We start from the raw sequence: 25,457 nt of genomic DNA on the forward strand, positions 1-25,457 counted from the left end.
TTTTCTCCTCTCCACTTCCTGTAACATGATTTCTTCAAATGTTGTGAACCTACCCCATCAAATGACATTTGAAATACAAGATGCAGCAGTTTCTTGTGTTTTTTACTTAATCTTAAAAACAATTGTAGCAGTTTTAACATAAGTCCTTCAACATGCACCTTTCTTTCTTGGAATGTCAGTTTTACTTTGTAGCTGAAACATAATACCTGTATCTTGATGTAATTTAAAACTAAGTTGTTGGATCAGTCAGTGCATTTATTCACTTCAGCTCCCTTTTTTATCCATGTAATAAACAGTTTTTTTATTTTATGTATTTCCAGGTGTCCTTAACTATACAAGTTTCACATTTACACACCTCAACATTCTCCTATACTGACTCAAGACATTCCTCTGTTGTTTCTCCCCTCTCTCCCCCATCCCCTCCATTTTGTCTCCAGTCACAGTACACAAATCTGGGGCTCCTGAACAGCATGGATCAGAACATTCAAAACGGTGGCTCGACCTCTACCAGCCCCTACAACAATGACCACGCACAGAACAACGTGACAGCCCCATCACCCTACGCCCAGCCCAGCTCCACCTTTGATGCCCTTTCCCCCTCACCGGCCATCCCATCCAACACAGATTACGCTGGGCCCCACACCTTTGATGTGTCCTTCCAGCAGTCCAGTACAGCAAAGTCTGCCACCTGGACGGTAAGACACTTATTTATAAAAAAAAATGTTTAAACTACCTGATGTATAGAGGGGCTGAAGTTTTACACCCTCTCCTAGCTAGATATCTCTTACTAAAGGTTTATAAACAGGTATCTGCTACTGCTATAATCTAATTTGAACAAATTCAAACTAAAATGTATTTTGTCCAAATTAATTTTAGTGCAATCCAAGTAGCCTAAATAAAACATGTAGTCCATCGAAAAATACATTAATTGTTGCGTTCAGTTGTGGCACCTCGGCTTCGTCACTTGACAAGTTAACATCACTGTAAGGCAGTTGCATTCTGCAGAGTGAGCAAACAGCCTCATCCTGCATTGAAGAGAACAACAATAGTTTACAATCAGGGCAATAGGTCATGCAGTGGGTCAGATGGACAGTGCATTATAGGAATGCCCCCTGCTGGAGTACAAGGCACATGCTGTTTTGCTTCATTGAGAATTTAAAATTCCAACAGATCAATTTTCCACATGTTCAAATATTAGTTTGGAATAAAAGTTTAAAAGTTAACACCTTGTTGAATTAACCAACCATAAAACAACAGCTTCTTGACATAAAACACAAGTTGTCACAATATATAGCATGTAAAGTAAGTGCTTAAGCAATTCTGTGTTTTTCACTCTGTCACTTAAACTCACTTAGCACTGGATGCTAAATTAAGTGTCAGACATATAAAATGTGTGCCAATATTCTCTCTCATATGCCTAAATTCCATTCCATTCATATGTGTTCATATGCTCCTCATAATATATGAGAAGAGGTTGAGGAGATGCTCCTAACCTTGAACTCCTTATCTGACAATCTGTGCTCTCGGCAGATTCAGGTGCACAATATTTAAGTCCTGCATTGCTCAACTACATCTGGCAAGGAAGAATGTCACTTGAGATGTATAGCTTCAAATCATGACTAAACCTCAGGCATTTCTAGCTCATGACAGAAGAAAAACTAAAAAGTGCATGATCTTATTGCATTGCCCTTGACTGTGAGAGACGTTCAAACTTAACCTACTTACTAATCTTTTAATTGTTGGCCTAGGTATTTGCATAATGAGTAAACTTAAGTCGACTCACAAATTGGGCAAAGTGCATGGGTGCTTTGTTGATGACAGAGGTAAACAGACTCAACAGTTGGTCCAGGTGTGGTGACGCCTTGTACAGCTAGATGTCACCATGTGATGCTCAGTAAACCAACACAACCAGCTCCCCCTGCTCTGTCATTATGCATGACAGGGCTGAGGGACAGCTGTTGCATCAGAGCCCCACCTGCTTAGTTGTTTATGTGTCTAATCTGCACTGCTGTGTGCAGACACTGTAACAGCGCCACAAGTTCTGTGTATTAATGCACTCTAGCGGACACCGTAGGTGACAGAAATGTTACCTCCACGTGTAAGTATGATATGTTTTTTGTTTTTAAAAAAAAATGTTTTGGAGAGTTGTGACAGTGCAGACTGACATTAAAGATGGTGAAAGAGAAGGGTCCCTGACTCAGACTCAGGACACCACAGTGACGTGTCATGCATCTTAGGCTAAATGTGAGTGTCTGTTATTACGTAATGGACCTGCCTCAAAATAAATGATCTGCAAATGGCAACTTTGGAAATGGTCATTAAAAAGATTTATTATTAGTGCAGAACCACTCAGTCACAGTCTACATGTCATCCTTGTCAAACTTGGCTAAAGGGACTGTTCAAAAACCTGCTGAGCGTCATGCACACATTTAATGCACTGTGCCTTCCAAGTAAACCGGCTGAACTCAGGGAGTGCTGGGCGATCTCACCTTATTGCTTGGCCACGCCGAGTGTGGGATTGTGACATTTACCTAATTCCCACACCGCCTTGCTCATCCCTCTCATTTTCACAGTCCAAAAACAAAAGTGTTTGTCAGATGTGCAACTGCGAGGAGGTTAAGAGTGTGGTTTGTGAGAGGCACGCCCCAGGGCCTTAGCTGCACTGGTTTAGGACACATCCCCATTATAGACACACGTAGTGCAACAGACTGTGTGTCCCACAGTCATAACAAATGATGCAAGACTGGTTTGATTGGTCTGGCTTAACGTGGAAAAATTATCACTGCACTGACTAAAAGGTACATCTTCCCCTGAGGCCTATAACTTAATATTTACTGATTTATGATGTACAAAGTTTAATCTCACACCTGAAAATAAGCCAAGCAGTAGAGAATTTACATTGTTCTATTGTTCTGATCAAACTGAATTCCCATTATATTATTCCAGTAGCTACTGACATCAGAATATGTTTTTAAAATGAAAACAACAAAAATCATAGAAGATGTGAATAATTAATGTAATTACATAACATTTTCCTACCTACTTTTATGGCACTAATAATCCATATAGATAGAGTGAATTATTCCAGCATCACAATGAATGTGAGTTGATCCAGGTCTTAAAAGAGATTCATTATGAAAATAGTCCTCTGTGTTCATGGAGGAGCAACAGAAATGGTCTCTTGATAAATCTCCCCTCCTTTGTTTACTGGTTTCCATTGTTCTCAGTTGTTTTCTCATTTAATGGCCTGGTTACACTTTAGTGCATCGTGCAACATTGAGTCATTTAATCCTACTAAAGAATTTTTTGCCATCATTTTATCATTGAACATTATTTTCTTGTGCTGATACTTTTTCAAAACGGCTCACGGAGAGTCATTTTATTCTAAAGAGTTGTGATTATAGTGTTGGTTCCCATCTCAAAGGAGGCTCCCTCACCTGATCTCAGGAGATCTTTCGCAAAGCTCCCATAATCTCAACCCAATAGCTCAACTGCTGGACTGATGGACTGATGGCAAAGTGCCACAGAAGATGTCACCACCACAGCTTTGCTCTGTGCATAGATCTGCTAATGCCCCCTTTTGAAGGCCTGTGGGATCTTCCACGGGACTTAGTGGACTGTGTACTGTGCTTTTTTGATGACTGTTCTTAGGGAGACACACCTAATCCCTAACCCACACCTTAACCTCTTCCTGTCTAGGATGACTGTGACACACACACGCACACACACACACACAGGTGAAACACGTCAACATTTCCCAGAACTGCTCCCACACGGTTTTCTCGTTGGCACTCCTGCAGGCTACATGGTGCCCCCCCCTCCCTTTGTCATTTAGTTTTAAGAAAAGCACTTAACCACGTCAAATGAATACACGTGTTAGAGATGTTTTATCTTCTTTGCTTTACTGAATTAATGGAGTGTCGCAAATGAGGCAGTCATTGTTGGCTAGCGATGCAACCATTGTCAAACTAAAGATTGGATGTGTTTGCTCTGTGTATTAACTGTCACCTCATATTGTAGTCAAAGGAGAGGAATGTCATGGTTTGGGCTATCACTGGGGTGCTGTAGAGCTAGAAGGATTACAGTAATGGATTGAGGGCCTGTAGTTAATACATGTGTAAATACTGTGTGCCTCTTTCCTGAACCCTGTGCTCTTGGAGTGGGCTCTGTCTTTTTTTTTTGAGAGAGAGAGTTAAGCTTGATGGTTGCATCTCACATTGCGCCGGAGGAGGAGGAGAGCCTTTGAATTCTCAAAGAGAAGAGTGTTCCAGCGAAAGGCAGCAAGACACAGCTTGCCCCTGGAACATCTGCGGGCCCGTCCCACGCCTCACGAGATGGGGCTGAGACTTGTTTGTGTCAGGAAGCTTGTCACGACTCGCCCATCACAGGCAGACAAGCCCTAAAAGCTACAGATGGGGGAAAAGTGTAGGTTTATAGTTTTTTGTTTTTTTTAATTTTTAAAAAGGCAGAGTTGAAAAGGTTTTTATGATATGGGCTGTGGGATTTCTCCATAATTGTTGTGGAAAAGCCCATTATCTTACATTTTTGTTTACGAGATTCTTTTTTAGACATTACAACTCAGCACAGATACCTGCAGTCATGATTTACCACAACAGAAAACAGGATCAAGCTGTGTTGTAGCTGTATAAATACACAAGAAGGATATTAGTCTGTCACCAAGAGACAATGAGTATTTCTTGGATCAAAAAAATCCTGACTGAGAGTGTGGGAGCTCTCAACACAGAAGTCATTGTTGCGTGATGATTGAACTTTAGAATAACACGAACATCTTTAGAGCTTTAATACTTCATTGAAGTTCTAAATTGATGAATGGAGGGAAAAATCTATTCCTCCAGTGGTGGACAAATCGATTTAGAGAGTAACTGAATTATACAGCTTCAAGAATTATTTTGTTCTTGTTGATGTTACCTCTCAGTTTTCTTTTCAGTTGTAGTTTTAGTCATTTTGAGCACCAGTGAAGACAAGCAGAAGACAGATGCATACTGGACTCTTTCAGCACTGGCCATATAAACATGAGTGTATGGGTTTGTGTGTACATGTTTGTCTTGGGACAGGTGTCATCACTGAGGTTGGGTGGTCAGGGCTGGTGCTGAGGACTTAAGCATAACATTCATCTTTTGAGGCTGGTATAGAAAAAAATCTTAAATTCTTCTTAAACTCTATATTTGACCCGATATTCATTTTCTTTCACAAAAGCAGGTGTTTCATTTCTGCTGCTGAGAAAAGAAGGTGAGGGGAAAAAAACTCCTTTGCATTATTGTTGAATTAAACAGGTTTGGGAGAAGCTCTAGGCATGACATGACTTGTCAGGTATGAAGAAGACAAGACCAGAGGCGCCAAACAGTGCTTGTTTAAGGCCTGATGTTTGTCAGGACTTGACTTCTGCATGTGCCCGCAGCGCCTGTCAGAGAGAAAAGAACGCTACAGCTGTGGGCCTGCCTCAACCTGCGCTGCACGGGAAGTGTGTATTTATGTGTTCGAGTTGCATGTGTTAGAAAGTAATTGCACAGATGCAGCACTGTACAAGCAGCAGAACAAATTGTATGTAACATGCCAGTAATTTATTATATGAATATATTTGATGTAAAGGTCAACGAGTATTATGTTTGAGCCAGCGCAGTCAAACAGCAGCGGTTGGAGTAGATTATGTGTGTATATACAGCCACTAAAGGTCATTCATTATTTTTTCTGCTTCACTGCTACATGTCCCAGTTGAACAACGTGTCACGTGTTTGTTTCTCACAAACACTTTTCTTTCAAATGATTGTGATTAAGCGACTCTGTATTGTGCGCTGTGTGTTCCCTGACTGTGTAATTCACAATGTGACCAATGAAAGGCTCATAATTACATGTTAACACCTGAGTACCGCACCCTGTGTGAGCCACTGAATCCCATCAGTCAACTGGCTGTCCTCCACCCAGAACACTGTTAGCTTTAGCCCGGCACTGCTTTCAGCAATCAGCAGCAGCTCCTGCTCTCTCTCTGCTGTGCAAACACAGAACCAGCAGCACATAGTTGTGTGCTCAAAGTTTGTAGCTTGAGGGCTGGGCTGGTTCTCTGCTGTGTGTGTATGTGTGTGTGTATTTGCGTGTGTGTAAGTTGGAGACAGTAGGATATGATTTAAACAAGCTTTGGTTTTCTGCCTCTGTAACATCTCTGATTAGATCTTACTGTTCTGTGTTGTGCTGTTTTTTTGCCTTCAGCTACACAAAACCAGCACCCTATAATTATTCAAAACACTACACGCTGACCCTTTACGCAGGGCTCCCGTCTTTCTCTTTGCCTCATAATCTTGTGCTCTCTCTTTCTCTTTTGCCCCCCCCCCCCCGTCCCTCCTTGGCTTCTCCACTCCATTTAGTTGATTGACAGAGGCGTACGGGGAGTATCAGGTTAGGAGCGAGGGGACAGCTACAACCATTTATCTTAGTTTTTTTGTTTTTTTTAAAGAAGACCTTTTGGGAAGCTGCTTTGATTTTAAGGAAGAATCACTTTAGTCATTGTGTTGACATCCCAGAGGTTGAACTATGCTTATCAGTTAATTTATCACGTCAACTTTAAAAAAAAAAAAAAAAAGTATTTAGACACAACCAACAAATCAGAACACTGCATACACAATAATGCTCTAGTTTTTTTCTCATTAAACTACTATTTGACGTCATATTTAATATTATATTAACTTTCTGCATATTAGTAGCAGTCTGCAGCTCATCCTGTGCTTATACAGTTTATAATGAGGTCACTTGAGGGAAGGAGAAAGAGCGTAGCTAAATTTGGGTTATTATTAACCCGCCTTTATAAGCAGATCTCATCTCTTAGTGAAATGCTCGGCAGTTAACGTGTGTAGGTTGTGAGTTGGAATATGGGAAAGAGAGATGCAGAGGTGCTGTTTTGGGTTTGTCCTGATGAAAGGAAAGGTTGCGCCTGGGGAGCAGAGCAGAAAATGTCCGTGCCAAGCTTGTGTAATATTTAAAGTCAGCACAGACAGGTACTGGGATGAGCTCCTTTCTTTGGAACCAAACTTAATAGAGGTGGAATTTTATGTTGCACTGTTCTCGAACACAGCCCCGAGCGGTTTTCACAATGTTCACTTTTCTTTGCTCAGAAATGAACCTGACAGGAAAATTTTCCCTCCACCCTCCACTCCCACCCAATGTCTTCTGCACATAGAGGAATTAAAGCTCTGCTTACACAGCAGTGATTTGAATGGTTTGTTTACACAGTGGGGTTATGCCTATTAGTAAGAATTCAGTCTTTCTGATGGCTTACTGGTTATCAATTCTAACGGTGCCAGCGATCAAGGTACATCCATTATTCATGACTCCTGGCTTACAGACTTGAATGTGAGCCAGTGTGTGTGAGCAACCATCACATTTTGGCACCAGCCATAGATGGATCTTCAATGACTCCACGATTAGTCCTTCATTCCTGTGCATGGAGCTGAAACTGAGTCATTTTCATCCAACCCCACAAGGAAAACTGCACTCAACCTTACGTAGCGCCAGCTTGCCAGCAGCTTCAGAAGCTCTGTTCTGTGTGATGAGTGGCCATCATATGCTTTAGCACAGTGCTCCTCTCTTAAGATGAAAGCCAGGCCCAGTTTAATTGCTGTTGGAGGAGTCCATTTTATGGCGCTCCTCGGAAGTCCCAGAGGCTCTCTGTGAGACATCTTAAAGGTTGCCCAATACACACTCTCAGCACCAACCCCGGTGTGTGTGCATGTGTGTGTGATTATTTAAAGAGGTCATAATCACAGTCTTGTCTTTAACCCCTTTTGCTTCAGGGTAAACCAGAAGTGCACAGTCTAGTCTCAGCAACAGGTGTTACAAAGATTTGATCTGTCTTTTTTGCATAAGACAGAGATTGTTTTGAAAGCTCAGCTCTAATAAACGTTTACCTGAAAATGCTTTAACCTTTATCATTTAGTCTGCACAGTAACGATGCTTTCAAAAGATATTTTATAATAACCATTTGTCTTTTCTCTTTTTTCTACTTTCCAGTACTCAACAGAACTAAAGAAGTTGTATTGCCAAATTGCCAAGACATGTCCGATTCAGATCAAAGTGTTGACCACCCCACCACAAGGTGCTGTCATCAGAGCCATGCCTGTTTACAAGAAAGCTGAACATGTGACCGAGGTGGTGAAACGCTGCCCAAACCACGAGCTGAGCCGCGAGTTCAATGATGGTCAGTACTTTGATTCATTAAGAAAGAAATTCTCGCTCGTGTTTCACTTCAGTAATCAATGTTTGCTGTCAACACTTAATAACACGACTTGTATTGCTTCCAGGTCAGATAGCTCCTCCGAGTCATCTGATCCGTGTGGAGGGAAACAGCCACGCCCAGTATGTGGAGGACTCCATCACTGGGAGACAGAGTGTCTTGGTTCCCTATGAACCTCCCCAGGTGAGCTGTCTATCATGCTGCAGCGAGGTCAGTTTAATGTTCTGACAGCGACACTTCACCACCTCCACCTGCTTCTGACTGATAGAGCGGTGACAGAGCCTGGCCCCTCAATCCTGACACGTAGCAACTGCTGGCCCCAAAAGCCCCACAGCGCAATCATGTCTTCATTTCACTGCAAACCTCACAAGAAAAAATAGTCCACTTCTTTTTCTGCCATTTTAAAACGATGTGAGTTTTGTGGGCCACGTTAAAAATTTGATTTCGAATCCCACATTCTGTAATCGGGGTGAGATTCAGAGACTCTGGCCTGACATCAGACAGGTAGAAAATAAATGATAACTGTGACAGCAGTGTGGAGAAGTGAAAGAAAAGCTATGAACTCATGGTGGCGTGTCCAAAATAACAAAAAATGACTTAAGATAAAACTGAAACTAAAATAAAGTTCTTTCCCTCTGGGGCCTGGTCTCCCACTATGACAAATCCTCCAAAAAACATCACTTACAAATGTAAAATATGGCAGCCTTGTTACAAAATGATGCTGCTTGTAAACACATTCTCTAATTTCCTGTTATACCCTGATTTAAAGAACGAACACTATCACTCACTCAGTGTCATTTTTCTCTCTCAGGTCGGGACAGAATTCACTACAATTTTGTACAACTTTATGTGCAACTCGAGCTGCGTGGGTGGAATGAACAGACGCCCGATCCTCATCATTGTCACTCTGGAAACCAGAGAGTAAGACACATCATCCTCATCATCCTCAGCGGTCGCCTCTTGTTTAGCGTTGGGTGAATTGTTCCTGACTCAGTTGCTGTGTGTCCCTGTCCTTTCGCAGCGGTCAGGTATTAGGCCGCCGGTGCTTCGAGGCCAGGATCTGTGCCTGCCCGGGCCGAGACCGGAAGGCGGATGAAGACAGCATCCGCAAGCAGCATGTAACGGACGCCACAAAGAGCAGTGAGGGTACGAAGCGCCGTAAGTAGTGCTGGGGCTGGTGACGGGCTGTTGAGCTTTGGTCTTACCTGACATGCAGTGTTGAGGACCCTCAATGCTAACACTCAGTGGATGCTGCCAACCTCTTTCCCTCGCTTGTTTCCCATCCTGCTCTTGCTTAGGCTAACTATTGCTAACTGCACCACGGCCAGCGGTGCTAACACTGTTCTCTCCTCTTTTCAGCCTTCCGCCAAGTTTCCCATGGCATACAGATGTCTACCATCAAGAAGAGAAGATCTACAGATGAGGAGGTTTTTTGTTTGCCTGTAAGTGTTACTTCTCTGTTTCATGGAAAAGTTTTCAAAGATCTTTCTGAGTGTGTCTCGACTGCTTATTGACCACTTTCTTTCTTTCTTTTTTTCTCTTATAGATCAAAGGCCGTGAAATTTATGAGATTTTGGTAAAAATCAAAGAGTCTCTGGAACTCATGCAGTTTCTGCCCCAACATACAATTGAGTCGTACAGGCAGCAGCAGCAGAATCTCCTCCAGAAACAGTGAGTACCAGTATAGATTCTTAATCAAGTTAAACTCATTTGTTCTCAGACACATGAGGAAAGACAGACCTACATTAGCTGCAAGGTTCACCCTCGAAATCCCTGTTTTAACAATGCACCCTTTGTCTAATTCCTATTTAATTGCTTGTTTGCTTGCCAAAAAAATCTTCCGCAAACTTTTTTTCGTTTTGTTTTTTGTTAAGAAGAAATTGTTTTTGTTTTGAATAGAGTGCAGTGACTCAACGCGGTTGGCTGATAAAGGCTATGCATGCGATTTCTTGATTCCATTTACTCCTGCCACTGGCGCATCGCAGCTATCAAGCAAACGCTGATAATAATTGCTCTAAAATGGGTGTTCCTCGGCGTTTAGCAACCCAGAATTTACCCAGAATGCGCTCAAGGCTTTCAAACATGGAGGGTGAGCCTCGCATCAAGTAGAACTGTTTTCTTTCCCTTCTGCTCTCTCACGGGACACAAGCCAAAGCTGATGAATCGTGACAAATGTACCTGGCTATGCTTTGTTAAGGAGATGCTTCCAAAGATTCACGGTAACGCCTTTGGGTGCTTTGCCAGGTTTGCACAACAGCACCCAACAAAAAATCCGCGCCTCAGTCTCATCTATTCACCTCGGCATAATTAAAACTCTGCCCCCCCCACACACACACACACACACTTTTGCTCGTCCACGCCCATTTCACTATGAGCTATGGAAAAGAGGAGATGGGTGTAAATGATAGTTTGACAGCACTAAAATGATAATTATTGCTTATGTTATAGTTTCCCATTAAGAGACTGGCAGACAGCCTCACTGTGAGATCATGACTGCATTCACTGTTTTTAACTTTATTTGTATTTGTTGTATACTTGATGCTCACTGTCAGGCACTAAAATACTGGTAATAATGGAAATACTGTGAACAATCTTTTAATTAACAGATATTTAACAAAACATATCTTAATAGTGATGTAGGTAGTTGATCATTTTGGATAGTAGAGTTAAATAGTATTCTCTTCAGGAGTTGGTGTATCTCTCCTTCATGTGCATGCTTTTCTCATCTTTCTCTGTATATTCTTAAAATCCTCCCAGCTAAAATAACTCGCTTCTCTCTTCTGTAATTTTTAACTTCTACAATGTTTCCCTCGCAGCCTTTGAAATAAAACGTTCAGTCAACAGCAAATGTTTCTTTTCCTTCTTTTTTTTCTTTCTTAAAATGTGTTAAATGCCAAATGAAAAAAACCCACTGTGCACATTCCAGCAGTGAGATCTTGTGATCTGCGTTTGCATACTGCCATCTTCTGGAAGGCGCCACTACTGCAGAAAAATGCAACATTTTTCTGTCATACAAATTTTTTTTTCTTTTCCTAGTAACATTTGTTGAGCTGCTTTTCTCTGGGCCTCTCTGGGGTCACTTTCTCTCTCCTCCTCTGCAGTGAGCCCTTATTTTCTATTCTGCTCTCTCTTTTCTTTCTGGTTCCTCCCTGCAGTCTGATAAAAACCCGTCTTGGTAGCCAGCTCCTGGAACCTGCAGGAGAGCAGAGGCGGCGCTGCAGCTCCTCCTGAAACTCTGCTCCACATTCCTCCTCCTCCTCCTCCTCCTCCTCTTCCTCCCCCGAGTTACACGGACCTCCTCTTTTCACAACTTTGATTTCTCTCATCTCCTCTCTTTCTGCATTTCCTGGGTGTCTGGATTCTGCACTGAGGATGTGATACTGAAACATGCTGCAAAATGGCGGATTATCACTTTCACTGTCCACTTTGACTACTGACTCTACTGAAATAGTCCCTGATATTCATAGAAGAGCATTTTTAGACTGTTTTGCATGCGTTAGATTTGTCAGAAACAAGATATTTTGTAGAGCTGGCCATTGTGATGACATTCTCAGTCTCCAAGTTGTTCAGGTCATCCCGTTTATCATGTATGTGTTGCATAAAGGCTGTTTGTGAAACGTTCATCCCATTCAGCCTCCTCACCTTTTACTAAGGCTGAAGGTGGACAGGAACCAAGCCTTAAATGTTTGTGTCTTCATGTCACCTGACTTATTTTAGTGAATGTTTTGCCTTGTTTTGCGTCGTCATGAGAGCTGGACTCAGAAAATCGTAGCTGTCTTGTGGGTGGATTTTTTTGGGGAGGGGAAGAGACTTTATTATTGAGAGAAGACGTTTTGCTAATGCTGGTCATGTTTTATAAAGTCACTGCGGGACAGTTTGTGTGTTTTGTTTTTCGATCCTGTTTTTAACAATGAAATGTCTTTTAACGGAGGAAATGTGCTCTCTGTTATCTACAGAGCCTCTGTGACCATTCTGTTTGAAACAGACTATTTTGTTATCTTTGTGGCTGCTGCACTTTTTTGTCTTTCAGAATATAATAAATTGCTTTTTTTGTTGTTGCTTGAACTCTGTCCTTTTCTTTTACTTTTCTGCTATTTCATCATTAAAATATGTTGACCCTGTATGACCTTATGAGTAGCTCTTAAAAATGTAATTAAGCTACTGTAATATATTGTAGAATGAGAAACAAGAGTCATTACTGTTTCCATGGTGCTGACCAGGCCTTAGTCATTATGATGATGATTGTAACGGCCTGTAACCTCCTCTCTCCTGCCCCAGGAATTCAATGCAGTCTCAGCCTTCCTACGGCTCCAACTCCCCAACTCACGGAAAAGTCAACAAGCTGCCCTCCGTCAGCCAGCTCATCAACCCCCAGCAGCGTAACACACTCACCCCGTCCAGCATGTCTGGAGGCCTGACTGACAGTAAGTGTGCCCCCCTTTGATTCACTTCCTGTCTATCTTAGGGTCCACCCCCTTCCACCAGTTGTCCTGTCCCTTCTGGGCTTATGGTATACCTATAAGGGCCGCTTGTCCGGGCAGGCAGGAGGGGACCGTAACACTTCTCTCGCCCCCTCCCTGACAGAAAACTTCCTCCTTAAAAAAAGAAAAAAAAGAATGTGATCCCTGTGAGACTCTGCACCCCACCCCGTCCCCCTGTGTGCGCCCGCAGGACCTGTTATGATGCATAATCTGTCATGTCGAGAGTTACCTCAGCACCCAACCCCACTCACCCCACCCTGTGTTTCACTTGACATTACGTAATCTAAATCAGAGCAGAGAGATAAAGCTCACAGTAGCTCCTTTTTTCTCTGCAGTGACTCCCATGATGGGCACTCACATCCCCATGAACGCTGACATGAGTTCACTGAGCCCCACACATGCACTGCAGTCCCAGCTTCCCTTGGTGCCTTCCTCCCACTGTACTCCCCCTCCTCCATACCCAATGGACAGCAGCATCTCCAGGTACCTCATTGATTATTTGTACAGCCCTTTCCAAAAAAACAAAACAAGTTACAGCGTGTTTCACTAAAGAGTGTGTAGTGTAAAATCAACATAAACCAACAAGATTAACATGAAGTGCAGATTAACAAATGACTTTCAAAGAACAAATGCTGTAAAAGCACAGAATAAAAACAATTAAATGATGAAAAAATTCAATTTGATTCAAATTTGAAATGTAATATGTAATCTGATATGTAGAACGAGCTTGGCTGATCTCCTCTGGGAGGTCAATGCAGTGTCTCAGAGCCTTCGACCCAAATTTACCCACAAAAAACTTAAAAACATCTGCTTGAACAAACAGGACATAAAGTAGAATCCATTATTCACTGTTGCTGTCCAACGTTTTAATCAGACACAAATAAAGATTGTGAATGGCTGCATTCACCGAAAGAAAGTAAAAAGAGAAAGGATGAAGATAACAGGAAAAATGAAAAGAAAAAGAAAAGACTAAAAAGTAAATAAAATAAAAATGAAATATGAAAGAAAAACATTTACTTCTAATAAAACTTTAAAAAGCAAATGACTAAAACTGTACAACATGAAAATGTACAACAACATTAATAATGTTTAACAAGTCAGCTGTTGCTGGTTGTCATCATTGTCAGACACCTGTATATATAATAGAAATTTATTAGAGCGGTTCTGCATGCTGAAACCTGCAAATATTGTGGGAGTATATATCTGCAGATTTTTACTTTAAAGTGTTTCATTAATACAGCAAAAATAATTAAGTCAATGTATCAACCATGTCAGTCTTAGATTGTACTAATACATCAGATTTTTTAATTTGATTTTTTAAAATTAAATTTTTTGCCTCAAATATGTTTGCCTCTGAAAAACGTTCTTACTTCATCGTTAACTCAGAATAATGTTAGTGCCGGAACTCATTTTAAAGTCAAAAGTAACTTTATGTATCCACAACTTATTTAGTTTGACTTTTTTTGCACCACAATCATCAGAATGCGTCACCACCCTTCAAACCCTGGGATGTTTTTTAATGAAGCTAGTTTTGTTTTCTGCACTAAATATTCACAGAGAACTGTTTAATTTCCAGTATGTAATTAGTCTAAACACTGATAAAAAATGAAAAAGTATTAAATCATTTGATAACAACTGACACAGAACGAGCATGTTTTGTAAAATAAACTGTATGTTATTGTTCCAGTATTGAATGTGTTCCCTCTGTTCCTCCACAGCTTCCTCATTCGGCTGGGCTGCGCAGGCTGCTTGGATTACTTCACAGCACAGGGCCTAACCAACATCTACCAGATTGAGAACTATAACATGGAGGTGAGCCCTTGCCTATCCCACACGAGTCAATTGATGGGTTAGAAAGAAGAGTGGCTCCCCCTGCGAATACTAACGCTCCCCTGTGTAATGACCATTAGGACCTGTCCAGGCTGAAGATCCCTGCTGAGTTCCAGCACATCATCTGGAAGGGCATCATAGAGCACCAACAGGCCATGGATTTTTCCCCACCTCCCCACATAGTGCGCACCACCAGCGGGGCCTCCACTGTCAGCGTGGGCTCCTCTGAGGCCCGAGGCGAGCGCGTCATCGACGCAGTGCGTTTCACCCTGCGCCAGACCATCTCCTTCCCACCGCGCGACGAGTGGTCCGACTTCTCCTTCGACCTGGATTCTCGCCGCAACAAACAGCAGCGCATCAAGGAGGAGGGAGAGTAAGACTCCACCACTGCCTCGATGTTCCTATTTGTCATTTCACGCCTGCTGTTGGAACATTTCATCTGAACACCTGGTACGCACATACTGCTGAGAACAACACACATATTCAAATAGAAATGCACTTATTCTTATTATTGTTCTGGTTCTCGTTTTCACTGAGAAGAAATAAATGGTGTTGAGCAAAGGTGCATTTTATTATGTTCTAATTTCTTGAGAGCACTTAAGAAATGCTGAGGATTTCAAGATTGCTTTGAGTTTATTTTAAGTGTTAACAATTCATTCCGATGTGTAAGCATGACTGGAAACTAAATTAGCATTCAAGGGCTTACGAGGGCTTATGTTTCTGCTATGGGCCATAAGTAGACTATTATGTTTTCACCATTATGGTTGTTTTAGTCAAGTACACTGGTTTCATGTGCGTCAGAAGTCAGAATTGATTGTATACATTTCAAACATTTCCTGTCAGAAGTATTATGTCAGATGATGGTCATTTTTTCTCTGCTGTAGCTTCTATATTTAGCTTTTTTTATGTCTGTTATGAGACCAATGCATCACCTTTTTGTGTCTGGTTGTGAAGTATGTTTGTTAAAGTGACAGTTGGTCGTTCATTTGATGTAGCCATATATAGGCCTAATGCTCTTGACCCAGTGTTTTACGGTAAAATGATACTATGACTGATGTCCTGTGTTCTTATTGTTTTACTGCTGTGCAAATGTGGTTGTGATTGCATTTTAAGGGCAGGTTTTGCTCTCGCAGTGGATGCCTGGCACACGTTCTTGTTTTTTTGTTTTTTTTATTCATGAATGAGATTTATTTCATCTATTAACTGGCCAAGACCTGATATAAATGTACATAAATTTGTATAGTTCTTGTTTGAAAGTCTCCCTAAAGAAAATGCATGATTTTCATCACGAAACAAAGAATATTGATGTGAATATTGTCTGGTAGATGTTACCAGCAAGAACAATGTTTGTATTAAGACAAATTCAGTATGTGTATGTGTGTGTGTGTGTGTGTGTGTGTGCAGAACACTCGCCAGTGACCCATATTCAACTTTGTTTCAATTAGCCAATGTTAGCAAGCAGGAACCATCTGCATTTTCATATTTTTGTACAATGTATTGTAAATATGTTGCAATATATCAAGGGTATTTTGATATAAATCAAAAATAAATATCCATACTTGCTGTATTGCATGTTTATATTCATTTGTGTCAAGTTATTTTAAGTGTGGCTTCATTGAAATTTATTTTACTTCTTTTTTCTTACTTTTTACTAAGATCGAACAAGTAAAACCACAGGCAACAGATACAGGCAGTTTTTCATTTGCTCATCCCTCAAGAGGACACCAGGGGGAGTAATGAGACCTACAGTCATGATGACTGAAGCATTAAATGTCGGCCACAGTGACGCCTCAACAGAAGCAAAAAGGTGGAGCTGAGATGTGTTTTAACTTCATTTCTAGTTTATTTCACCTGAGTGACACATTTCATTGATTTGTAACTCCTCAGTTAATATTGTTACTGTATATCTACTTATTTACACAACAAAACATGTGACTGTGTGCACAAACACACAACAAATCGAACACACAGTTCAAAGCTGAATGGACTCACTCATGGTTCACTTACACTATGTACAATTTCAGAAAAATAGGCATCTTTTTACATTCTGTTACATTTTACAGACTGTGGGGAAACAATCAGATCAGTCTGTGTGAGGAGCCTGAGAGTTACTCCACTTCGGCCACATGAGCGACCTCCACCTCCATGGTCTGAATCTCCTCAGGTGCGTCCTCGTCCTCCAGCTTGTTCCCTGTAATCGCCTGCTGTGCCAGGACGTAGTTCACCACCTGCATGATGCCCTGATCTGACAGCGTTGACATAGAGCCGTCGGTCACGGCCTGAACAGCCTGCACGGCCTCCACTGTCTCCTCTGTGATCAGCACCGTCTCGATCTCCTCCGACGGCAGCTGCTGGGCGGGGCGGAGCTCCGGAGGCAGGTCAGATGCCAGGATGCTGACGGCGTGCTCCACCTGGGTGCCCTGGTTGTGAAACTGCAGGGTGTCCTTCTCCAGCATGATCTTCCCTGGCAGATTGTCCACGTGGTACTTGGCCATGTGTTTGCGTAGGGTGCGTGCGTCGATGTGCGCCTCCTGGCACATGGGGCACACGTACGGTCGCTCTCCCGTGTGCGTGCGGACGTGGCGCTTCAGAGAGCGGGCGTCGGCCCAGGCGACGCCACACGTTAGGCATTCGAATGGCTTCACTCCTAAAGACAGGTGTAAAAACAGAATAAAGAAACACATTAGCAGTTTGAAGGAGAAAATCATCAATGAGTTTAAACAAACACATCACATTAGTACGCTCACCCTGGTGGTTGTTTATGTGGCGTCTGTACTCTCGCAGCTGAGTGAACTTCCTCCCACAGTGCTCGCACTCTCTCTCCAGGTTCTGCTTTACTCTGCCTTTCTTCCCATGCGTGGCTTTCTTGACGTGCCTCCTGAAAAGAGCCTTTTCAAAGAACTCCTTCCCGCACACATTACACCTGAGGAGGCAGATAAAACATGATTTCTATGCAGTGATGTCCCGCTGTGTCCAGACAGGTGTACATAAGGTGTGTTACACTCACTTAAAGGGCTCCGCCACACTGTGCGACTTGACGTGGGAGTACCAGTCCTTCTTCCAGCTGTAACACTTCCCACACACCTGGCACTGGAAGGGTTTAAGGCCCATGTGCTTGTTCATGTGCTGCTGGAGATCTTTGGCTTCGTAGAACCTTTTATCACAGCTGTGGGTGACAGGAAGCAGAGTCAGCACATTAAATCTCATCTTACTTCACATTTTGTCCTCAAAGAAGAAGAACAGTTTACTCACTGTGCACAAGCAAATGGTCGCACGTCAGGTTTGGGCTGGTGCTTCTTCAGATGTTTGCTCAGAGCAGACGCTCGATGGAAAGTTGCTCCACATGTGTTGCAGAGGTACTTTGATTCACCTGTTGAAGTATTTTATTGTGTTAAGTGAAAACAGCCTCACATATCTGGTTTTCTGAGAGGTTTCTCTTTTAGCCATGCAGATAATTCTCTTTATATTCACACAGGTTTTGGGATATCTGACATATCCAGCGCCACAAAGTTAGTTTAAATTTCAAAATTCAAGAGCAGCACAAGGTATCATGCAAGAAAAGAAGAAAAAAAAGCACATCATTTTTAATTTTATTGGTTTGAGGTCCACAAGTGATCCAGACCCATGAAATATAATGACCTAATCTAAATGACTTTCAAGTGTAACTGTGTTTATTAAATCAACCCCTCAAAAAAAACAAAAAAACAAACACTTCATGCAAAGTCAGCGTGTCATCAATTATCGACAGGTCTGACAAGATTTTGGGGGTTTTTTTTGGGCATATATATCAGTGTGACAGGTTTAATTCTGCAGTAAGGCGGGGGGTTCGGGGTGCGTTCAAGTGAACATCTTCTGTTGCCTGCTGTATAATATTCTCTCATCCTCCTCCATGACCATCACTTCCCTTTGACCTCCTCCCATCTTTGCTTTGACTCATGTATGTTCGCATGTAGCTCGATGTTAAGCGATCAGTTTATATCTGTCACTACAGTACAGAACAGCTCTGCACTGAGAAATTATTTTTTTGCTCTTGTATGACTTTTTTAATGAACAGTTAATCTTGTGTAGCTATTTGGTGTTATTATGCAGGAATGAATGGACCCTATTGTTCACTATATTATGTTTTTTTTCCAATACTGAACAGCAAGAACAAAATTCTAGTTGTCTCCACTGTAAAGGAGTGGTGGGAGAAATGTAATAATAATAATATATACCCCAAAACAACTGTATGACAAATGTTTTTGTTATTTGTTTTTGTCACAGTGTGTACTGACCTGTATGGAGGCTGGTGTGTTCCTCCATGCTCCGCTTGCTCACAAAGGATTTCTTGCAGTACTCACACTGGAACTGCTTGGTGACGTCGTGCAGCGCTCTGTGCATCTTCAGGCTGTGTTTGTGGGCGAAAGTCTTGCCGCAGACTTTGCAGGAGTGAGGCCGCACGCCCGTGTGATTCAGCATGTGGATGCGCAGGGAGTAGAGCTTTGGCAAAGTCTTCCCACAGATGTCGCACACGAATTCTCTTTTAGTGTGCGGGGATAAAGTCTTCTCGTCCAACTCGCCATCTGCTTTGCCCTCGGAGCTCTGTTCTACTATGGCTTTGGTGACGGGGGCTCGCTGGCTGCTCTGCTGCTTGTGTCTGGCGAGGTGGGCGCGGAGCGAGGCGGCGTACTGGAACTCTTTACTACACAACTAGAAGGAGGACACACAAACACCAGTCAAACATTTTCGCTGATAGTATTAATAATTAAATATAAGACACTGACCAACACGAACACTCACACTGCACTTATATCCACGAGCTTTCTCATGTTTTAACGTGTGCATGATGAGGGAGTAGCGTCTTTGGAAGGACATGCCGCACTCAGAGCATGTGTGCTCTCCTTCAGCAGCGCCCTCTGCTGGAGCCGGGTCCTGCTTGCTTCCAGTCTCTGGCTCAGCCGCCTTTATCCCCGTCTCCTCTGTGCTGAGCTCAACTACCGTCACGCTCTCCACCACGCTGGCCTCTGGATCTGTTCCACACTCAGACACTGACTGATCCTCCATCTGATTCTCCACTGGCTGCTTTGGTGGTCTGCCCCTCTTCCCTGGCCTCGGACCCACCTAAAAACAAATTTGCGTTCAGTTTATTAACGCTTAAAACATTTCTTCACAACAAGTGAGGATGAAATGAGATGATGTACCTTCGGGGTGGCAACACGTGGTGGGGTTGAACCTTTCTTTCCCTCCTCTTCCTCCTCCAGCCCCATATGTAAACGAGCATAACCCCCCTCAGCCATAGAGCGTTGCCGCAGGCGTCTTCTGTTGGGGCCATCTGACATCATCTCCTGCTTGTCTTCATGGCTTTCATCGGCAGAGGGGTCCTCCTCCTCCTGTGGAATGAACTCCTCCACCTCTTTTTTCACCTTGGCTGGACGCCCTCGTTTCCGTTTCGGGGGAGTAGGTGTGCTCTGTGCCGGTGCTGATTCTACATTCTGCGGAGGCGACGGCGCCGCCTCTGTCTGCAGCCCCACAGAGACGACTACAGATTCTAGTTTGGCAACGTCTGAGGTGATCACTTTGTCTGGTTCTACGTTTATAACAAAGGCTCCTGCTTCAGCGACCTGAGGCTCCTCCATGGCCAAGCAGGCTGAAACCACAGCCAGGGACTCGCTGGCTCCAGACTGTCCGCTGTGGGTGACCACAGTCATCGTCTCCCCCTCCATTCCTTCTGCACTGCCTGAAATAAGAGTGACTGTCTCTCCTGACTCCGCTTGTCCACTGTGAGTGATCAGAGTCACAGTATCATTCTGTGCTGCCTCCCCATCATGCATTCCTTCATCTAATTCCACGGCCTGGGTGACCACTGTCATTGGCTGCTCAATGTACGCCTCTTTTGTGGGTGCGACAAAAGCTACGGGCTCGCTGGTTACAATCGCCCCGCCGTCACTCTGTATGGTCATCATGTAGGCCCCGGACTCTTCCTTTAAACCCTCTTCCGAAGCGGGCTGGCTCGCCACCACAGTGTGGATATCTCCTCTTTGATAGACCGTCAGCTTCTGTTCCTCCACCTGCTTGTGCACGGACTCGCAGATCTGCAGCACCTCTGTCATCAGCAAGTGGCGGGCGAGGTTGGCGATGTCTGCCATCACGCAGAAGTTAAACGTAAGCATGGACGTGTACGCGAAATCCAGCAGAGGCAGGAAGCTGGCTTTAGTGAAACCTGCAGAGAGAAAAGAGGAGGTTAAAGCTGAGCGAGCGAGCGAGCAAAACATTCCCCGCTGAAATCAACATAAGCAAAAATCACCTGAGAGGTCGACCACAGCCTCATGTGTGGATGCAGCACCTTTTTCAAAAAAGAGCTCATTAAAGTATTCGCTGCACGCTGCCAGCACAGCTTTGTGAGCACGGTACTCTTCCCCTTCAATCAGCAGCGTGATGTCACAGAACTGATTGTTGAGGCGCTGCTGGTTGAGTTTTTCCAACATGGTCTGACTGTGTTTGGGCAGGAACTGATTCACCTCGCCTTTACTGTCCACCTGGAAAACACATCGACAAAAAGCTGCATTAATAAAACACTCAACTAATCACATTAACAGTTGTGGTTTCTAAATCTGTGATACTCACAAAGACCAGCTCGTGCTTGGCCATCGTCTTGGCCAACTTGGATCTCTGCTGAGAGGAAGCATCAGTGAAGATTATATTGTCATCTCCTTCTTCTTCCTCCTCTTCCTCGTCGTCCTCATCGTTGGCGTTGGCAGCCGCCCTGCGTCTCCCCGGCCGGGACACCAGTCGAGCTCCAGAACCGTCGTCTGCATTGCGTCTGCCCTGACACTGAGCACACTCTCTGATGTGGTCTTTTACATTTTTCAAGATACCTGAGGGCGTTGGGGAAAAAAAGACATGTCACTGTCTAACATGAAAACCATCAGTGTGAAATACTGCGATCACGTAACCACACTGTTTCCTGTTTACATACTCAGTTGACACAAATTACTATTACCTCAACCAACCTCACTGCAATAAATCATATTTTCACAGATGATTTTTATAGAAATCATAGAGGTGAGAGGTGTTGATTCAATTTCATGGTTATATCAAAACACGTGTATTAACATGTATTCATTTTAAACGTTTTTGAACTACATTCAAATCAACAAGAGTAGAAACAAATAACAACAAGGCTGCATCTAATGATTATTTTCATTATTGTTTAACCTGCCCATTTGTTTCTAGATTAAGGCTGCTAATTGTCTGGCCTGTAAATGTAATAAAACAGAAATCAAAGCCAAAGCAGATGTCTTCAAAACTCCCTTTTTATCCAATAAATGAGTTATCCACTTATTATTATTATTATTATTTTATTTTTTTATTATACACTACTGAGAGTTTTAAAAATGTATTTTTAGCAGAACGTTTGACTTTTAATTATCCCTGCTGGTTGCTGCTTTTATGCTCCTATTTTGATGATGTTTTACATTAGTTTGTCTTTTATACTGATGATTTTACCTTGTAGCACTTTGAGATTTGCTTCAAATGTAAAGTGCATTACAAATAACGTGTATTATTATTAATATTGTCCTTAGTAGTAGTAGTAGTAGTAGTATGGTGTTTTTAAAAAAAGATATGCTGTCCACTTCATATAAATGAGAGCAGACACAAATAATATTAAGTCATAGTTTCTAGATTAGTCAATATAACCTGTAAAATGTATTAAAAAAAAAAAAAAAAAAATTTAAAAATAGAGCACAGAGCCCCACCTGACATCTTCAAAATATATATGTTTATGTCCAACAAACTACTTACTTATAATTTGATCCTGTAAAACATTCTGAGTGGTGCATTCACGTGCAATAATGATAGTAGTGGTCAGCACTTATTCATCACTTGAAATGTATGTATGTTTATTTAAAAGGTAGCCATATAAGAAATTTCTTTTTTTATCCAATACACAGTCCAAAACGTACTAATTAAATATATATATTATATTAACATGTCTTTTATATTTTGTCCACCACATTTATAATCAATATACTCAATGAGAGTAGGAACTAATAATAATTTTCAGAAGTTAAAGGCATGACTCTAACTATCCACTAGATGGTGATATGGAGCAGCTCTGTGCAGTGATGACTGGTGAATATTAATATTTACAATAACTCTCCGCCTGGTTTAACAATATTACAGTAACTACATCCACTTATTTAAGCTCAGCCTCGTAGTCTCACCTCTCCACCAGTACTTGTAAGAGATGGACTCCCAGGTGAGCTGCTGGTTGAGGTGCTCCCCTCCTCCGGTGATGTGCGCTTGGTTGATGAGTTCCCTCCTCCGGCCGTCCTGCAGCACCACCTCCAGCTCCGTGAAATCATTCTGGCCTTTCAGTCGGCGCTGATAAAACAAAGTCCCGTTTCTCACAACGTAGCAGGTCGCCGCTTTGCGTATTTTCCTCTTGGTGTTACCGGGCGTCCCCGGCGCGTACGGCTCCCGTTCATCCGTCAGATAGCGTATGATGGCCAAGTAGCTTTCTTCACTCGACATGGCTGAGCGGACCCGCGGTTTTCACGCTGATTCACGGATATATCTTGAGGAGCAGGGCCCTCTTAGGACGTGTAAAATTAAGATATCAATTTTTATACGGCTCTCAGCTAGTAGATAACGTGAAATAGAGACGCCGCAACTACATTTCAAATTGTTTTACTAAGGTGGAACTGCAGTTCGTTACCGTCAGGGTAGACTTGCCCGAACAGACAAAATGGCTGCTGCACAACCGGATTTTGCGTCAGCGGTGGCGGAAGTACTTCATTCACTTAACTTGCCACAAGATGGCGCAATGCTCACATTTATAACTTTCTATAGACGTACCAAAGCGAAAAGAGCATACATTTAACATAACGCATATAAACATAAAGCAAGGAGGTATTTACATTCAGTAGGAGTTCATATTTAGGAGGAGAGGGGAGAAGTTTAAAACATTTACATTCAAGTAATGTCAGTCAATATTATGTAACTTAGTTTAAAGATATTCAAATTAATTCATGGGGTAGATTAGGGTAATGTGGGACACTTTTTGCAATTCTGACTTGTTTACCCTATTAATATATGAATCCAATACATTATACCGACACCTAATACCATTATGAAAGATGTTTCCTTGTTAAATCAGAAGAGGGACACTGGTTTTATGGTTTAGACATACTTTTATTTATACAAAACATTCTAAAATGTGCATACTCATATTTGTTCATTTAATTTAGTAAAAAACTAGCAGTCTGTATGTTCACATGTGCAATTTTAAACAATAGGCTATAACTTACACAGTAGGCTAGTTAGCTTTTAGATAAATGCACTGGAGCTTAGTTGTCCCACATTAGTCAATATCCCACATTACCATAATCCACCCTTTGTTTTGTAGTGTCTGGTTTATTGTTTTTGTTTAGTTTTAAGATATAGTCTCGACCTATACATTCACTCATTCTGTATGAGTTAAAAAAGGAAATGTTTTTCTCCATAAAGGCAAACAGAGGCAGCATTTTGGCTGCACAGTAGTTCAGCAAAAAATGTGTTGTGTAGGTGTGTTTTTACCTTTCACTCTCATTATAACTGTTCACTCCAGAAATGTCTAATTTCTGTGTCATTTCAACCTACCGCAGCTGTGATGACTTTTAGCCTCTTTATATGCTATAACACTACACATTCAATCACTAATTGCTCACTTACAAACAGGATACATTTTTGGAGACAGCACAAGCTGTTGCACTTTGCTCCCGAGTTACCTTCTATTCAAAGGCGTGTCCACTTGAATTTAAGGTTGACGGCATCAAACACTGGTGTTTCTGACCTACGCAGCCCGTACTTAGTTACTCACTCTACCCCCAAGAGCTTAAGATTAATTCCTCTGACTCTCCTTTTCACTGCCCCAGTTTAAATCCAGGCATAATTAAGCATAATTAGGCTCCAAGACTGTGTTTACCTGTGACTCAGGTTTTCTGTCACAATGAATACTGTCTTTTTTTACAGCCTTGCTTTTAGTCTACAAACATATTTTACTATTAATGAAGTTGACTTGTTGACTCTTGTTTCTAAGTGATGAAACTTGTGAGTAAAACGAGAGGAAGTTCTGTCTAACTTCCTGTATGAAAACTAAAGTATGAATGTAGGTTACCTGAAAAACACGCCTCAAAGTGCACATGGACGCAATATCTTATCAGCCTGCTTTCACTGAACAAAAGAAACATTTTGAAAGACCAAATGTTGCCTGTGTTGTCATAGGCCTGGTTTTACATAATCAGCTTGTGTAGAGTGTAGATAAGCTAACCTTCTCAACGATGGAGATAAGTCATATATCTGAGTCTACTGTACACAACACATTCCACATGAGCCTCAGTTATGGGTACACGCATCCTGAGTGTCACTTATCACCTCGTGTCTTTAGATAAAAGTCTTTCCAACAGGTCAGCTATTTGAGATTTGTAACAACTAAGATACAAAATGGTGTTAAGGTTTCAAAACCAACATAGTTTATCATTTTCATACCCACATAATCTGATGCAATAATGACAATTCTTGCCTTTCCTAGCATCTGAGGGGAAATTCCCTTTTTGTTTCACCCCATAAAGAAAGTCAGAGTTTAAGGCTCCAATAGCTAGCCTTATTTTGTTGTCACCTCTATCATTGCAACAAATGATTTGTTTTCATTGTTGATCTTTTTTCAATTGAGTGATTCATCACATGTGAGACTACATTTAGTCCTAGCAGTGCTTTGAGCTAATGTCAGCATGCTCACAATGACAATGATAACATATAAGTAAACATAAAGTACAGCTGGGTTGGTGAAAATGAAGAAAAACTATAAATGTGATGGTGCTAGAGGAAAACCCAGGAGATGACCAAAATCATTGGGGTACATTAGGACACATTATCTGGGAAAT

At 42.1% G+C, this 25,457-nt stretch overlaps 2 protein-coding genes across 4 annotated transcripts in view; one reads left to right on the plus strand and one right to left on the minus strand.

Moving 5' to 3' along the window:
• tp63 (tumor protein p63) overlaps positions 1-14,930 on the plus strand; it is a 30,437-nt gene extending 15,507 nt beyond the window's left edge. For 2 of the 3 annotated variants that reach the window (XM_062423461.1, XM_062423462.1), the window contains 11 exons: positions 438-695; positions 8,020-8,206; positions 8,310-8,425; positions 9,054-9,163; positions 9,264-9,388; positions 9,602-9,684; positions 9,789-9,913; positions 12,521-12,666; positions 13,059-13,206; positions 14,442-14,535; positions 14,634-14,930. In XM_062423461.1, coding sequence (XP_062279445.1) covers positions 438-695; positions 8,020-8,206; positions 8,310-8,425; positions 9,054-9,163; positions 9,264-9,388; positions 9,602-9,684; positions 9,789-9,913; positions 12,521-12,666; positions 13,059-13,206; positions 14,442-14,535; positions 14,634-14,930 — 1,689 coding nt within the window. Of the gene's footprint in view, positions 1-437; positions 696-8,019; positions 8,207-8,309; positions 8,426-9,053; positions 9,164-9,263; positions 9,401-9,601; positions 9,685-9,788; positions 9,914-12,520; positions 12,667-13,058; positions 13,207-14,441; positions 14,536-14,633 lie in introns of all 3 variants that reach the window. The other variant, XM_062423460.1, reaches the window with a different exon arrangement.
• A 1,510-nt stretch (positions 14,931-16,440) lies between these two features.
• On the minus strand, positions 16,441-23,243 carry zbtb11 (zinc finger and BTB domain containing 11). Its single transcript, XM_062424149.1, has 10 exons — positions 22,758-23,243; positions 21,157-21,407; positions 20,837-21,068; positions 19,734-20,752; positions 19,333-19,653; positions 18,828-19,242; positions 17,806-17,923; positions 17,561-17,719; positions 17,301-17,476; positions 16,441-17,200 (listed from the first exon to the last, which is right to left on the minus strand). Exons 1-10 carry the CDS (start codon positions 23,065-23,067, stop codon positions 16,662-16,664), a joined length of 3,540 nt encoding a protein of 1,179 aa, XP_062280133.1. The 5' UTR covers positions 23,068-23,243; the 3' UTR covers positions 16,441-16,661.
• Positions 23,244-25,457: the final 2,214 nt, after the last annotated feature.

This window comes from Scomber scombrus, chromosome 8 (assembly GCF_963691925.1).
Source record: "Scomber scombrus chromosome 8, fScoSco1.1, whole genome shotgun sequence".
Lineage (NCBI taxonomy): Eukaryota > Metazoa > Chordata > Actinopteri > Scombriformes > Scombridae > Scomber > Scomber scombrus.

Excerpts from the sequence above, each read along its gene's own strand:
- zbtb11 (XM_062424149.1), bottom strand. The coding sequence starts at position 23,067 with ATGTCGAGTGAAGAAAGCTACTTGGCCATCATACGCTATCTGACGGAT. Across the intron at positions 19,654-19,733 it reads CACGTGTTGCCACCCCGAAG|GTGGGTCCGAGGCCAGGGAA; the intron begins GTACATCATCTC and ends ATTTGTTTTTAG. Across the intron at positions 19,243-19,332 it reads CTCGTGGATATAAGTGCAGT|TTGTGTAGTAAAGAGTTCCA; the intron begins GTGAGTGTTCGT and ends TCCTCCTTCTAG.